This window comes from Ostrinia nubilalis, unplaced genomic scaffold, assembly GCF_963855985.1.
Source record: "Ostrinia nubilalis unplaced genomic scaffold, ilOstNubi1.1 SCAFFOLD_46, whole genome shotgun sequence".
NCBI lineage: Eukaryota > Metazoa > Arthropoda > Insecta > Lepidoptera > Crambidae > Ostrinia > Ostrinia nubilalis.
The window spans coordinates 26564-42818 of NW_026973581.1; the positions used below are offsets into that span (position 1 = coordinate 26564).

The window sequence follows — 16255 nt, forward strand, 5'->3', positions numbered from 1 at the left end:
CACAAATAATTATTTAATTGATATTGATGATTTTATTTATTTTTTAAGAAAAATATAACACGTAGAGCGAGCGAGCGAGGGAGAGAGAGAGAGAGAGAGAGAATGTGTTGAATATTTCCATCTCTGTCGTGCGAGTGGTGACGCATTATTTTAGTCGAGAGCGAGACGGAACCCCTTTTTCTTTTCCATTAATTTGTTTTTAATTCAATGGAATTTATTAATTATTACTTAATATAATAATAACATAATATAAAAATATATAGGTACTTATTTTAAAGTAAAATCATCAACGATACTCCGTCTCTGTCGCACTAGCGCTCGCACACGCGAGAGTGAGAGAAGACATGGCCCCCCCGCTGCCGCCCGCCCCTCGTTCGCTTTACGAATGATATAAAAGTCAGGCTCTGCCTAGTTTCGGGCACAGTCTCGTTCGAGTAATCGTCTCTCGCACACACTATCGGTGTGCGCACGTGTAAATCGAAACCACTGAACCAAATCAAGCAAGATGACCGGTCGCGGTAAGGGAGGAAAGGGTCTGGGAAAAGGAGGCGCCAAGCGCCACAGGAAGGTGCTCCGTGACAACATCCAGGGTATCACCAAGCCCGCCATCCGTCGTCTCGCTCGCAGAGGTGGCGTGAAACGTATCTCCGGTCTGATCTACGAGGAGACGCGTGGTGTGCTGAAGGTGTTCCTTGAGAACGTGATCCGTGACGCCGTCACTTACACGGAGCACGCCAAGAGGAAGACCGTCACCGCCATGGACGTCGTCTACGCTCTGAAGCGTCAAGGTCGCACCCTGTACGGTTTCGGTGGTTAAACCAACCGCTGCCGCTGAATCGTCGTCGTGTGGCGCATCATCATCGCCGCGCTGCTTGTTGTTGGCGCAACTACGACGCTACGAGGATGATCGCAAAACGATCACAAATACACAAAAGGCCCTTTTCAGGGCCGCACAAATTTCGTTAATTATAATGACTGTTTCTATCGAAGACTTTACACAATAATAATTAACTACCTATATTATATTAATAATTCCTGTTATTGCTCTCACATGGCATGGCACACCTCGCGCACACACACGCATAAATTTATCCTATCCTAGGTGCCGCCAGCACATAAATACATACATATAATATACCTACCTGCCTGTACTATGCAAATAAGAAGAGTTTGAGAAAATAAATGTATGTACTTCTTTCATCGTCATTACACAATATGTTAGGTTAGGGGGGCACGGGAATGGAATGGATAGGTAAATTATTATTGTTGATGTCGAAATTTGGAACGTTTCAATCGGGGCTATGGAATAATATTGTGGAAAGTATAAAAATGGGGTTTTGTAAAAAAAAATATATTAAATAAGTCAAACAAATTTTATTTGTAATAACAATTACTATAAATAAGTGCGTCAATGTCATAAAACGTCTTTAGAGTAGGTACATAATTATACATTATACCAATGTTTCATTTCATATTATCACTCATATAGATTAAATAATACAACAGCAAAATTTATGTGAAAATAATAAATTGATATTATAATAAAATATTACTGTCGCACCTGTGACCAGCCTCGTCGTTGGTGGATTCGATTCGTTCGCCATCAATCTGCGGCGGCAGCGCGGCACCGCGTAGGTACCACACTCCTCCGTCCCTGCGGAATAAAAAATAAATAATGTTATTATTGTGTAGGTACCATATAACGTATTTTTTTTTTTTTTTGTTACTAGTACGCATAAGGTGCCCAGTAAAATTATTTTGTTTATTTACATGGACGTGCAAGAATCTTCACTCGCCCGCGTCCCACTGTCTGTGAACGGTACGACGGCTGTAGATGGCGGGCGGCGCTTTCGTCAAAATAATTATCGTGTCTCGATGTGAAAAATTAATTTTTTTTATTATGTTCATATTATAATAGCACAATCGATACATTTACAATTATTTTAATAGCATAACATAGGTAGTTCGTATGACTACGAGATCGCCTGCCCTAACAAACGACACAGGAGAGGCCGCCGTTCATGTTTTACGACCCCCGAGTCTATTGCGATAAATACGGTCCGAAGCGATACCAATATTGACGATTCATCGATGCGTATGGTCGTTGGGATGTTCGCTTTCAATTTGTCCATGAAAAAATATCGATCATAACCGTATAAATGGAGAAAAACAACATTTAAACACGACCCTCGGTCGGTCCGGTTGGCAATGTTGAAAATAAACGCGTGCAGCGTTCGAATCGTGATTCATACAGTGACATATACATCACAGACGCACGGGAGCACTATAGGAGATGTCAGTGACGCGTTAAATTCTCTAATATGTTGAATAATTTTTCGCGAAACTAATTTTTTTCAGATGCATGCTAGTGAAAAGTTTCAAGTGTTCGTACGAGAAAACATCTAGCTACAGAGAGGCTCTCCTTACGGTATTGCCATGACGCGTCGTTTCGCACCGTAAGTTTTGTCCCGCTCTAACACACCGCTCTATCCATCCTCTTTTCTCTCGTTCCGCGCGCGCGCAGTCGCAGTACGTACGTTCGTTGTTTCGCTCGCTCGTCGCGTTCCAGCAGCAGCATCGTCTGAAATTAATTGTTTTGATTCGTTCACGTAAACAGTCAAAATAACAAAAAGAAAAATGGCAGACACAGCAGTGGCATCCGAGGCACCGGCTCCGGCGACGCCCGCGAAGAAACCCAAGGCGACGGCGACCGGAGGAGCTAAGAAGCCGAAAGCGAAGCCCACCCACCCGAAGACGTCCGAGATGGTGAACAACGCCATCAAAGAGTTGAAGGAGCGCAGCGGTTCCTCGCTGCAGGCCATCAAGAAGTACATCGCGGCTCAGTACAAAGTGGACGCTGAAAAATTGGCACCTTTCATCAGGAAGTACCTGAAGAGCGCCGTCGAGTCCGGCGCTTTGATCCAGACCAAGGGCAAGGGCGCTTCCGGTTCGTTCAAATTGGAATCCAAATCTGCAGCATCCAAGAAGCCGGCGGCGAGCAAGCCCGCCAAGGGCGCCGCCGCAGCGTCGGCCAAGTCCAAGAAGGCGACGGCCGCGTCGGCCGCCGGCAAGGCGAAGAAGGGCGCCGCCTCGAGCGCCGCATCGTCGCCCTCGAAGGCGAAGCCCTCCGCCGCCACCAAGGACAAGAAGGCGGCCGCCGCGAAGAAGAAGCCCGCCGCCAAGAAACCCGCCGCCGCCGCCAAGGGTAAGGCCGCCGCCGCGCCGAAGGCCAAGAAGACCGCCAAACCGCCAACCAAGAAACCCAAGGCGCCCAAACCGAAGAAGGCCGCCGCAACACCGAAATCCAAGCCCGCGGCCAAGAAGGCGTCCGCCGGCAAGAAGTAAGCCGCCGCCGCCGCCGCGCGCGTCAGCCAGCAGCAGCAACTTGTTGTGTCGCCCATACGCCCGCCAGTGTTGTCGTGGGTAATGGTGGTGTTGGTGGTGGTACTACTGACACACCCCATCATCATCATCATAACAACGGCCGAGGCTGAGGCTGCGGTTGCAGCGAGGAGCGTCGAAAGTTTTAAAAAGCCCTTTTCAGGGCTAACAAATAATTCAAACATGTACTTACATGTGTTTCTTGCGATAGACGAGTCACATTTTAAATACAGAGGCAGGCAGGCCGAGTCCTGCTCTCCGCTGCTTGCTGTCCTGAAAAACAAACACATGAATTACTAAATAATTAATGTAGGTATACATAATATAGGCACCCCCTATCTACACCCACACACACCACACTACATGCATCTTTTATGCATCAACAACTATTTCAATATTATTTATTTGATCACCAACAAGGTACCGTTCACAAGAGAGTAACACACAAAAATTATTATTATGAGTTATCGATTCAATCTAAAACAATAATTAAAAAATAACTAATAAAAACAAGGCAACTTAGTTAAGAGTTCACAAATTCAGTCGGAGGCATCAAATACATTTATCACCAACATAATAATTAATTAGTCATTGATGCCTCCGAATGCATTAATTTGTTTATGATAAATTCAATCCTAATCCAAATCTGTCCGTCAACTGTCGAACATCAATAATTGTTTTTGTTTAAAAATAACTGTTCGGTCTATTATTTTTATAAGACTTTAATAGTAATGTGTAAAAAAATTTTATCTAAAACTGAATTAAATTTGACAGTTGAAATCCGGATTTGGAATAGAAACCTATTAGAATATGGGAAACGGGCACAAGTTGTCTTGTTTTTGTCTTTTTTTTTTTAATTCCTTTTTTTACACCCTCCTTCTGGCGCAGTCGGGTAATTAACTAATTAATAATAACACTCACTCACCCCATCGCATCGTTCCGTTCGGTTCATGATAATATTCGGCCGACGACGGCGAGAGGGCGGCGGAGGCCTCCAGCCGCCGCCGCCGCCGCCGCCGCCGCCGCAGACAGCGACCGCCCGCCCGCCCCGCACGCCCGCCACACCACCAGCACCAGCACCAGCAGCACACATTGTTCATTCACGCACCACCAACTGAAATTATGAACGGAGAAACCACATAAGTATCTGTGTATGATACCACAACAACATCACACGCATCACTTTGGTACTTTGTTTGTTCGCACACATATTCATTTATCGTTTAAATCGCGCTCAATTTACTTGCTTTTACCGCACAACACACACAACTAACTGAATGAACGAATAACAACAACAACAACAACAAGTAGCCACCTGAGTTAACTTATAACATGTCTTGCATTTGATGCGCGTCGTCGTTCACTTTTCGCCATTTCAGCGGCAAAATGATAACACAATATATGTATTATCATTCAACTTTCACAACTTTTTATAATAATCACCAGAATCCCGCCGCCCGACTGCCCTGTCTGCCGGGTGCCGGCGCTTGACACTGACGTTTAATTTTTTTTTTTTTTTTTTTTTTTCCATTACTCAAAAGAAACGCGTTTTATACCACACATACATCTGCCTACATAGAGAAAAAAAAAAATCAAATTAATTAACCAAGTGAAAAGGAAAAACACTTTTTTTTTTTTTTTTTTTTCTCCCATTTATATCAGCACGGCGCGGTCTGTCACAAACCAACGCGAAGCGAGTGAAAGAGAAAGACAAGTGTGTCTCTTTCTGAAAATTTCGCGCGAGACGTGCATATCTATCTATCTCTTTCTGACTGTGAAACGTTCGCCCCACTAATGGGTTTGCGCGCGCCGTTATAAATATTCTGCGCTCAACAAAAATTGACACAGACAGTCTCGACGCGCGCTCGTCGTTACACGTTCACTTTGTGTGTTGATTTATTTCTCTACAAACTACAACAACATGTCGGGTCGCGGCAAGGGTGGCAAGGTCAAGGGAAAGGCAAAGTCCAGGTCCAACCGTGCCGGTCTCCAGTTCCCCGTCGGTCGTATCCACAGGCTTCTGCGTAAGGGCAATTACGCCGAGCGTGTCGGTGCCGGTGCGCCCGTGTACCTGGCCGCCGTCATGGAGTACCTGGCCGCTGAAGTGCTCGAGTTGGCCGGTAACGCGGCTCGTGACAACAAAAAGACCAGGATCATCCCGAGACATCTACAACTGGCGATACGCAACGACGAGGAATTGAACAAGCTCCTCTCCGGCGTCACCATCGCCCAGGGTGGTGTGCTGCCCAACATCCAGGCCGTGCTCTTGCCCAAGAAGACCGAGAAGAAGGCATAAATCGCCGCCGCGTTTTCGCATCATTTATGTATGCTGCACTCTGCTGCTGTATACATATTGATCGAGAGTGTGCACGTTTCTTCAAACAAAAAGGCCCTTTTCAGGGCCGCAATATGATTCTTGAGTATTTATGAAATGTTTCTTGACGATTGACACGAGTGCAAATCTCTTCTTACACTATACAATAATAAATACTATCACTACACAATATAATGAATAATTTATTGATTGTCTGAAAAAGTCGGCATGATGGTTAACAGACAAAATAAATAAATGCCTAATTATGAGAGAGAGAGAGAGAGAGAGAGACAAAATATACCCGTACGTAAATACATAGGTAGATTCGAGTTTGAGCATGAAAAATCCTTAAGAAAAATATTTTAGTATTTATAACGTGATGCGATTGATCTATTGATATAAATATTTTTTTATATATTATTAAAATTAATTTTAAAATCTTGCTTGCGCTTTGCGTTTCGTGAGAGAAAAGAAAGACAGAGAGAAAATGTAAATCTACATTACTCGTAATGCACTTGCATAATATTTTTTATGTCGTACGTACCTACCTACCTACCTACATACATACATTTTTTTTTTTTATTATTATTATAAAACTGAAACCAAACTAGAGAGTTGAGTGAGCGAGAGAAACGCTCCTCACATATCGCCATCTCACTCACTCGCTCGTCGCACCCATCAACAACACAGACCGTAATGCGTTATGAGCGAGACGGCACAGAGCGAGAGAGAAATATCATGTTAATGCGACGACACTATTGGTCGAAGTGACACCGCGTTGCGGTCGCTTTTTGAACTGACAGTAACTGAGGTAAACCCCAATCTACCGAAAAATTTACACATTCGCTCGTCACTCTCGGCACGGTCGAGTTGTTGTAAGCTGATATACATTATTATCGTCGTTATCCCATTAAACAATCATGCCGCCCAAGACAAGTGGCAAGGCCGCCAAGAAGTCAGGCAAGGCTCAGAAGAACATCTCCAAAACTGACAAGAAGAAGAAGAAGCACAAGAGGAAGGAGAGCTACGCCATCTACATCTACAAAGTGCTGAAGCAGGTCCACCCCGACACCGGTATCTCCAGCAAGGCCATGTCGATCATGAACTCGTTCGTGAACGACATCTTCGAACGCATCGCCGCCGAAGCTTCCCGTCTGGCTCACTACAACAAGCGTTCCACGATCACGTCGAGGGAGGTGCAGACATCCGTCAGGCTGCTGCTGCCCGGTGAACTCGCCAAGCACGCCGTCAGTGAAGGCACAAAGGCCGTCACCAAATACACCAGCTCCAAGTGAATTGGCAGCGCTTCGTCGTCGTCGTCGTCGTTCGTGTTGTCGGTGTTTTACACCAAACACAACCACGACACAAAAACAAAAGGCCCTTTTCAGGGCCACAAAATGCATATCATAAATTGAAAAGTTTCTTGTCGATGGCGTGTCACGTAAATAAATGTTAATGTACCTTACCTACCTACTTAGGTAACCTACTTGTAAAAAATTTAACACATTCGCCGCACAACACAACAGCTTATTTATTTATTTATTTATTGTTCGCTTATAGTAAGCATTGTAAATAATTAATAATTATTGTCGTACGTATCAGATTGTGCTTGTCAGTGAAGAGTGAGCGAACTAGAGAAAAAAATAATAAAATATCGTCAACTAAAAATAACAATGACTCCTATAAAATATCGAAGGTAAATTAGAATCAATCAACACAATACCTAGGCATTATTTTAATTTTCGCAGATAACAGGAAAAAATATAAATTAATTATGAACGAACTATGAAGTTAATAAACAACTAAGCGAGTACTTATTTAAATTAAGAAATAATACTTTTCACACACGTACTCGTACTGCAGCAGACTCACTGTTTAAATAAAATATTTGTATCATTTTTGTACATAATCAATCAATCAATATTTTGAATTTCCAAAAAGAAACTCTCACACAATATATCCCGCTAGAGGAAAACTCAAAACGCAAAAATATAATAATTTGTCGTAGAATAATTAATTAGTTAGCCTAGAATATGTATGTACCTAATAAAATTATTGCTTTGTTGTTGATTTTGAGTGGAAATTACACATAACACTTCTTACTAGTTATTATCCTGGCACAGGCAAATTATACGCCTGAAAGGAGGCTTCGTTCATTAGTATTTATTATGTAGTAGTATTTTATGAAATGAAACTACTTAGGTACATCTATGTAGGTTTAATAAACAATTTTGAATTTTTTAAAAGCGAATGAAAAAAAACAAAAAAAAAAAAAAAAAAAAACGTGCGAGCGAGCGAGCGAGAGAGAGAGCGCGCACGCAGTGAGAAAGAGAGGCGTATACATCGTCGGCTATAAATACGGCGTGGCGCGCGCGTACATGTTTTTTTTTTTCGCTTCGCATCGCTCGCACGGTACGGACGTGCGCTCCGCCTCGCCCGCCCGCTCGCATGCGCTGCGCTCCGAGTTCGTCGAGCTTATCGCCCTCGCTCTGCGAGTCTTGTTTCTGTGGTGTTTTGTCACAATTACGTGGCTTGCCCGCGGCTGCGCTTGGGATACCTAACGGTGATAACGAACAAGCGTAGTTAAACGCCTTTCTAAAGGCGGTTCGGTTCGATTGGGAGCGACCGACAGTGCCTTTTTCAAGGCGCTGAAAATTCCTGCCGCCGCCGGTATATTAGGCTGTGAACCTTGGCCTCCTGGAAGGCACGTTTGAGAGGGTGAGGCGTTCCTCCTCGCCCTTGAGACACTCGGTTTCACAGTCTTTTCACTGCCGGGCGTGACCCCCCCTACCCCTCCCTACTTTCCATCCCTGAAGGAGCGTATCCCTGGTTGTTTTTGCGACCGGGGCCCTCCTGAAGGACTGCTAGGAGTAGGTACTCACCCTACGTCGCGGCGTTGCTACGTTGCGGCGTAGTTACATTGGTTAGGGCACACTTTTCCGACACACCCCGCTCGGTTTACACCGACTGTGCGGGACTTACACACCGCTATAACCACCGAGTTTCTTGCCGGCTCTTCTCGGTGGTTGCGACTTGCGAACCGGCGTAGATTCACGCGTCGCGAATACACCCTCCATGCCATGGACACGGAGGAACTATTAAAGTTCCTCCGGGCCACTCACCCGGAGGTTCTCTCCGGGTTTAAAGCCCACATACGGGCAAAATCCCTCGCAAGCTCCGTCTATGAGGAGCCTGCTTCCCCGTCATGTCCCGAGGACGCCATGTGCGATCCTAACTCGGCCCCGCTACCAATCCCGCTCACGAACGAGCACTCTATTGTGATAGATCACCAATCTCATGCCCCCAGTAGGGACATGGAATGTGACTCTGTCTCAGACGCCGACGACGGTGGCTTCACCACCGTCAGTCGTCCGAAGAGGACCCGCAAATCCGCGGCCTCTCCCCCTCCTTCCCCCCCTGCGAAGGCGCTGAAGGCCAACTCAGGCCTCTCTCAGCCCTCGCAATCTTCCCAGCCCTCCGGCTCGCAGTCGAGCACCGGGCGGACTGTCAGAGTCCCCCCAGTCTTTGTCCAGGACAAGGCGTCCTGGAACAAGATTTCCGGCGCGCTCAAGGAGCGTCACATTAACTTCTCGCACGCTAAGTCGTGCAACGTAGGTATTAAGGTGTCCTTGTCCACCTCGGACGAGCACCGAGCCCTAACACGATTCCTAGATGAAAACCGTATCGGTTATCATACTTTCCCCCGCGAGGAGGAAAGGGAGCTGCGGGTTGTTATCCGTGGCCTTCCCAAGGAGCTAGACTCCGCCTCCATCTTGGCCGACCTCAAGGCCCAAAACTTCCCTGTCAAACAGGTTCATCGTCTGTACAGGACTCGTACTCGTGAACCATTTGACCTTGTCCAAGTTGTCTTGGACTATTCCGATGAAGCTAAATCGATTTTCAATTTGAAATCGGTTTGCTTTATCTCCGGGCTCAAAGTCGAGCCACCCCGTAAGCGCGGCGCTCCCGGCCAGTGCCACCGCTGTCAACATTACGGGCACGCTGCCCGTAATTGTCACGCCCGTCCTAGGTGCGTTAAGTGCCTAGGCGATCACGGCACAGCCGACTGTGTCCGTGACAAGGCCACAGCCACCGAACCACCGAGCTGCATACTGTGTGGTACTCAGGGTCATCCTGCGAATTATCGCGGTTGTCCCCGGGCCCCACGCACTCAGCCGCGTGTCCCCATCCCCTCTGCCCCCAGGCAGATCAATGCTACTCGCAACTTTGCGGTAGCAAATGAGGCTCCTAGCCTCCGTCCCAATAGGCCCAATGCTTGGGCTAGGCCTCTGGCCTACACCCAGGCAGCCAGCCTTACTCCCGCACCCGCCCAAACAGCTGTGGCCCCACCCGCGCCCCAGCAGGGTCCTCAACCCCACCCAGCCCCTAAGGCCACGGCAAAGGCACCTACCCATCAGGCGCCTAACCCAAGTCCCCCTGCCCCTAAGGCACCGGCCCACAAAGTCCCGGCCCCTCAGGCCAAGCCCCAGCCGTCACATTCACCTGCGGCTGACATTAAACTGGTCAGAGACTTCTTTGGCCAAATTAATGTCGGCGAGATGTTTGTGATCGCCGCAAAACTGCGCGCGACTAATGGCGAAGGCAACATTATGGATAGGTTATCTATCCTCGCCGAACACGTAGACTTTTGCTACGCTATCTCCTCTTTCCACGCTCCGTAATGGCTAATCCCACCGCTAGGATCAAACCCCGGTCAATCACCTTAGCTTTTTTCAACGCTAACGGTCTTAGACAGCAGAAGGACGAGGTTACTCAGTTCCTTACCGACCACCAGGTCGACATCTTTCTGGTTCAAGAGACCCTCCTAACACCCTCTATTCGCAATCCTAGGATAGCGAACTACAATATCATTAGACACGATAGGCCCACACGTGGTGGCGGCACGCTTATTTACTATAAGCGTTCTCTGCACTGTGCTTTAGTCGATCCCCCTTCTCTCTCTAACCTAGAAGTCTCACTCTGTCGGCTAGCCATGACTGGCCACGAGCCCATCCTCATCGGCTCGGTTTACCTTTCCCCGAACAAGACTCCCTTAAGGAGCGACTTTGAGGCCCTGTTTGCTATGAATAGTGCAGTCATTCTTGGCGGCGACTTTAATAGCAAACACACTCATTGGGGTTGCGTAACATCCACTGCCAACGGCATGATGCTAAGCGAACTCTCTGAGGAACTCATTTTTGACATCTTAGTCCCTATGACGCCCACTCACTATCCTTACAATGTCGAGCATCGGCCCGACATTCTTGACATGGCAATTCTAAAGAATATAGGCCTCCGCCTACACTCTATAGAAACCATGCACGCGCTCACTTCCGACCATCGCCCGGTCGTACTCCAATTAGGCTCTCCTGAGTCTACACCCACTATGAAGACAGTTGTGGACTGGGACAAACTCAAGGTAAAACTTGGGAACTGTCAGAGCCCACAACTGTCCTCAATCCCTGACGATATAGTTTCGCCTCACGAAACTATTCACGCGATCGATGCCCTCACTAGTCACATCTCGGTCGCCATCGGCGACTCGTCTAGGCAAGTGCCTGCGATGGCTAACCACCGTCTCAGGCTGCCGGACGACGCGCGAGAGCTATTGAGGGCAAAGAACGCAGCCACTCGCGATTATGACGCTTATCCAACCGAGGAAAACAGAGCCCGCCTACGTTCCTTACAGCGCGCTGTCAAGGCTCGTATCGCGGAACTCCGTAACAATCAGTGGGATGACCTACTTAAAGAAATCTCGCCATCTCACCAAGCCTATTGGAAGTTGACGAGAGCCTTTAAGTCCGACACCGTAGCGTCCACGCCACCGCTTTTACGTCCCGATCAAACGCTTGCGTTTGACGACGACGCCAAAGCCGAATGTCTAGCCGACAGTCTAGAAGCACAGTGCTCCCCCAGTACCCTCCCAGTAGACTCTGCCCACCTCCGCATGGTGGACAGCGAAGTCGAACGTAGAGCCGCCCTCCCTCCGACCACAACCCTAGACCCGACCAACGTCGACGAGGTGCGAACGATAATCAAAGGTTTCCGTCCCAACAAAGCCCCCGGCCCGGACCGTATCTCTAATAGAGTCTTACGCGCCCTGCCCGCCCCCCTAGTATACCTCTTAGTTGCTATTTTCAACGCGGCCATGTCTCACTGCATCTTTCCCGACGCGTGGAAAGAGGCAGAAGTCATTGGCATCCCGAAGCCCGGTAAGAAACTGGCTGACCCCACAAGCTACAGACCCATCAGTCTCTTAAAGACCATGGGTAAGTTATACGAACGTATAATTGTTTCTCGATTAAGAGATTATGTTTTTTCTAATAATCTCTTAATAAACGAACAGTTTGGCTTCCGCGCCTCACATTCCTGCGTACAACAGGTGCACCGCTTAACGGAGCACATACTTAGCGGCCTCACTGCTAAGCCACCCGTAGGGACAGGAGTGCTATTCTTCGACGTAGCGAAGGCATTCGATAAAGTCTGGCACAATGGCTTGATTTACAAGCTTTACGAACTCGGTGTGCCGGACAGTCTCGTGCACATCTTACGTGACTTTTTATCGAATCGCACCTTTCGTTACCGAGTAGATGGCTCCCTCTCCTCCCCCCGCCCCATAAGAGCTGGAGTCCCCCAGGGCTCCGTGCTCTCGCCCATCCTCTTTTCATTGTACGTCAATGACATCCCCAAATATCCGAATACGGATTTAGCCCTCTTTGCGGACGACACCGCACTCTACAAGTCCGGACGTAATCGGAATTACGTCATCTTGGCGCTCCAACGCGCAGTCACACAATTAGGCGAATGGTTCAGGAAGTGGCGTATCGAGGTAAATCCCGAAAAAAGTGCAGCAGTGTACTTTTCTAGGGCTTTGTCTGCGAAACGTCCTCCGGTTCGCACTCGTCCTAATGTCCCCACCCATCTCACCTTATTTGACCAAACTATTCCTTGGAAAAGTGAGGCCAAATACTTAGGTGTCACTCTCGACCAGAGATTATCGTTCGCTCCGCACCTCAGACGTGTCTTGAGCCGTGCGAACCACTACATCCACCGACTCTACCACCTAGTTGGAAGGAAAAGTAAATTGTCACTTAGAAATAAGTTGACAATTTACAAAACCTGCATCCGTCCAGTGTTGACTTACGCCAGTCCGGTGTTTGCTCACACTTCCTGCACAGACCTTAAGAAATTCCAGACCCTCCAAAACAAATTCTTACGCCGAGCCGCGGATGCCCCGTGGTTCGTGCGTAATACGAATCTCCATAGAGATTTCGAGATCCCATCGATCGATCACTTTATGAAAGAAGCCTCTCGCCGCTACTTTGATAAAGCGATCAACCACAAGAACCCTCTTATCGTTAGCGCCGCCACGTATACACCCCAGAAAGATGTCGCTGCCCAATACCGACGACCTAGGCATGTCCTAGACGACCCGGACGATCCTATTACCGAATTTCTGAACACAGACATCACTGCCTTAAGCACGCCAACTACTCCACAACACAGTAGCTCATTACACCGTACTCGCCGGCGAGTACGAGGCCCTGCCTTCCATTTCGGACGGTACAGACATGTACCGGGCCGGTTCTCCCCAATCCGTCCCCCGGACACGGCCTGAGCCGAGGTCCGAGCCTACCGTGGCGCCCTCAGGCCGCGTCCGTAGTCCCCCTCGATCGGGCCCACTAGAGTGAGCCCGCCGTAGGCTGGACTTTGGTCCAACACCGCGGTGGGCAACCCTCTAGTTGGGTTCGCCACTGATCGGGCGCCTTATGCGCTCGATACGGCCCGATCGCGAACGTCGGTCTGCGACCGACGCGGACGAGCCTGGGCTTCGCTTCGCGAAGCCCACACTCGGCCTCGTCGGCACGCGCACCGACGATCGCCAAACGGCTAGAGTACCTTCTGTACTCGCCACTCTGCCCGGTGAAGCTGGAAAAGCTCCTCAAGCTACCAGCGCGCGTCCCTTCAAAAAAAAAAAAAAAAAAAAAAAAAAAAAAAAAACGTACATGTTTTATTATAGGATCGTACGTCGAACGACCCGCCGCTCCGCTCTCTTGTAAAATTTGCATTTGTGAAAAGTTGTTTTACGTTTACGTACAATGGCCCGTACCAAGCAGACCGCTCGTAAGTCGACCGGCGGTAAAGCCCCGAGGAAGCAGCTGGCCACCAAGGCCGCTCGCAAGAGTGCGCCCGCCACCGGTGGCGTCAAGAAACCCCATCGCTACAGGCCCGGTACCGTGGCACTCCGTGAGATTCGTCGTTACCAGAAGAGCACGGAGCTCTTGATCCGCAAGTTGCCGTTCCAGCGTCTCGTGCGTGAAATCGCTCAGGATTTCAAGACCGATCTGCGTTTCCAGAGCTCCGCCGTCATGGCGCTCCAGGAGGCCAGCGAGGCTTACCTGGTGGGCCTCTTCGAGGACACCAACCTGTGCGCGATTCACGCCAAGCGCGTCACCATCATGCCCAAGGACATCCAGCTGGCGCGCAGGATCAGAGGAGAGCGCGCCTAAGTGCTTCGCGCTCGACTTTGCTCTGCGCCGCCGCTGTCGTCCGAGGAGGATACGCGCGCATCAAACAAACACAAAAAAGGCCCTTTTCAGGGCCGCATATGATTCTTAATGTGTGTCCACCAACACAAGTTTCTGTCGATGACGAGTCCGAGTTTAACATTTTATTACACACGTCATAATGTGTACATACATACATACTTACTCGCTTGCTTGCTTGCTTGCTTGCTTTATTATTATTTATGCCGATCAATAAATTATTTAACACTATATCTATCTAGTAAATAAATGAACTGCAATAATACTCTTACGCGCACGCACGCAACAATCAATGCAAATTGAATATGAATGAAAGAGAAACAAAATAAATAGTAATAGTAGGCCTATATTGTGAGCTGTTCGATAGTAAATTTTTTTTTTTTTTCTATAATTACAAAATTTCATTTCATTGTTACTTACATTTGCCTGCATGAACTGGCCCCCGGATCATTACCTACACAAATAATTATTTAATTGATATTGATGATTTTATTTATTTTTTAAGAAAAATATAACACGTAGAGCGAGCGAGCGAGGGAGAGAGAGAGAGAGAGAGAGAATGTGTTGAATATTTCCATCTCTGTCGTGCGAGTGGTGACGCATTATTTTAGTCGAGAGCGAGACGGAACCCCTTTTTCTTTTCCATTAATTTGTTTTTAATTCAATGGAATTTATTAATTATTACTTAATATAATAATAACATAATATAAAAATATATAGGTACTTATTTTAAAGTAAAATCATCAACGATACTCCGTCTCTGTCGCACTAGCGCTCGCACACGCGAGAGTGAGAGAAGACATGGCCCCCCCGCTGCCGCCCGCCCCTCGTTCGCTTTACGAATGATATAAAAGTCAGGCTCTGCCTAGTTTCGGGCACAGTCTCGTTCGAGTAATCGTCTCTCGCACACACTATCGGTGTGCGCACGTGTAAATCGAAACCACTGAACCAAATCAAGCAAGATGACCGGTCGCGGTAAGGGAGGAAAGGGTCTGGGAAAAGGAGGCGCCAAGCGCCACAGGAAGGTGCTCCGTGACAACATCCAGGGTATCACCAAGCCCGCCATCCGTCGTCTCGCTCGCAGAGGTGGCGTGAAACGTATCTCCGGTCTGATCTACGAGGAGACGCGTGGTGTGCTGAAGGTGTTCCTTGAGAACGTGATCCGTGACGCCGTCACTTACACGGAGCACGCCAAGAGGAAGACCGTCACCGCCATGGACGTCGTCTACGCTCTGAAGCGTCAAGGTCGCACCCTGTACGGTTTCGGTGGTTAAACCAACCGCTGCCGCTGAATCGTCGTCGTGTGGCGCATCATCATCGCCGCGCTGCTTGTTGTTGGCGCAACTACGACGCTACGAGGATGATCGCAAAACGATCACAAATACACAAAAGGCCCTTTTCAGGGCCGCACAAATTTCGTTAATTATAATGACTGTTTCTATCGAAGACTTTACACAATAATAATTAACTACCTATATTATATTAATAATTCCTGTTATTGCTCTCACATGGCATGGCACACCTCGCGCACACACACGCATAAATTTATCCTATCCTAGGTGCCGCCAGCACATAAATACATACATATAATATACCTACCTGCCTGTACTATGCAAATAAGAAGAGTTTGAGAAAATAAATGTATGTACTTCTTTCATCGTCATTACACAATATGTTAGGTTAGGGGGGCACGGGAATGGAATGGATAGGTAAATTATTATTGTTGATGTCGAAATTTGGAACGTTTCAATCGGGGCTATGGAATAATATTGTGGAAAGTATAAAAATGGGGTTTTGTAAAAAAAAATATATTAAATAAGTCAAACAAATTTTATTTGTAATAACAATTACTATAAATAAGTGCGTCAATGTCATAAAACGTCTTTAGAGTAGGTACATAATTATACATTATACCAATGTTTCATTTCATATTATCACTCATATAGATTAAATAATACAACAGCAAAATTTATGTGAAAATAATAAATTGATATTATAATAAAATATTACTGTC

The 16255-nt window shown here is 47.4% G+C and overlaps 5 protein-coding genes across 35 annotated transcripts in view; 4 read left to right on the forward strand and 1 right to left on the reverse strand.

Moving 5' to 3' along the window:
- Window positions 1-16255, reverse strand: part of LOC135087525 (uncharacterized) — a 44432-nt gene that overhangs the window by 15690 nt on the left and 12487 nt on the right. For 15 of the 31 annotated variants that reach the window (XM_063982263.1, XM_063982261.1, XM_063982246.1 and 12 more), the window contains 4 exons: window positions 14662-14695; window positions 4303-4495; window positions 3575-3654; window positions 1562-1654 (listed from right to left, as the gene is read on the reverse strand). In XM_063982263.1, coding sequence (XP_063838333.1) covers window positions 1562-1654; window positions 3575-3654; window positions 4303-4481 — 352 coding nt within the window. In that variant the 5' untranslated portion in view covers window positions 4482-4495; window positions 14662-14695. Of the gene's footprint in view, window positions 1-1561; window positions 1655-2427; window positions 2582-3574; window positions 3655-4302; window positions 4496-4655; window positions 4985-14661; window positions 14696-16255 lie in introns of those variants that run through there. The other 16 variants (XM_063982262.1, XM_063982248.1, XM_063982274.1 and 13 more) reach the window with 7 other exon arrangements.
- On the forward strand, window positions 15-16253 carry LOC135087544 (uncharacterized). The gene is made up of 3 exons (XM_063982293.1): window positions 15-803; window positions 13775-14145; window positions 15204-16253. The coding sequence occupies exons 1-3, from the start codon at window positions 506-508 to the stop codon at window positions 15513-15515; spliced, it is 981 nt and encodes a 326-aa protein (XP_063838363.1). The 5' UTR covers window positions 15-505; the 3' UTR covers window positions 15516-16253.
- On the forward strand, window positions 2588-3550 carry LOC135087522 (histone H1B-like). The gene has a single exon (XM_063982238.1). The coding sequence runs from the start codon at window positions 2638-2640 to the stop codon at window positions 3343-3345; it is 708 nt and encodes a 235-aa protein (XP_063838308.1). The 5' UTR covers window positions 2588-2637; the 3' UTR covers window positions 3346-3550.
- On the forward strand, window positions 5213-5772 carry LOC135087531 (histone H2A). The gene has a single exon (XM_063982278.1). The coding sequence runs from the start codon at window positions 5303-5305 to the stop codon at window positions 5675-5677; it is 375 nt and encodes a 124-aa protein (XP_063838348.1). The 5' UTR covers window positions 5213-5302; the 3' UTR covers window positions 5678-5772.
- Window positions 6147-7333, forward strand: LOC135087535 (histone H2B). Its single transcript, XM_063982284.1, has one exon. It carries the CDS (start codon window positions 6616-6618, stop codon window positions 6988-6990), a length of 375 nt encoding a protein of 124 aa, XP_063838354.1. The 5' UTR covers window positions 6147-6615; the 3' UTR covers window positions 6991-7333.

Excerpts from the sequence above, each read along its gene's own strand:
- LOC135087544 (XM_063982293.1), top strand. The coding sequence starts at position 506 with ATGACCGGTCGCGGTAAGGGAGGAAAGGGTCTGGGAAAAGGAGGCGCC. Across the intron at positions 804-13,774 it reads TCAAGGTCGCACCCTGTACG|TTGTTTTACGTTTACGTACA; the intron begins GTTTCGGTGGTT and ends ATTTGTGAAAAG. Across the intron at positions 14,146-15,203 it reads GCGCGATTCACGCCAAGCGC|ATGACCGGTCGCGGTAAGGG; the intron begins GTCACCATCATG and ends AAATCAAGCAAG.
- LOC135087522 (XM_063982238.1), top strand. The coding sequence starts at position 2,638 with ATGGCAGACACAGCAGTGGCATCCGAGGCACCGGCTCCGGCGACGCCC.
- LOC135087531 (XM_063982278.1), top strand. The coding sequence starts at position 5,303 with ATGTCGGGTCGCGGCAAGGGTGGCAAGGTCAAGGGAAAGGCAAAGTCC.
- LOC135087535 (XM_063982284.1), top strand. The coding sequence starts at position 6,616 with ATGCCGCCCAAGACAAGTGGCAAGGCCGCCAAGAAGTCAGGCAAGGCT.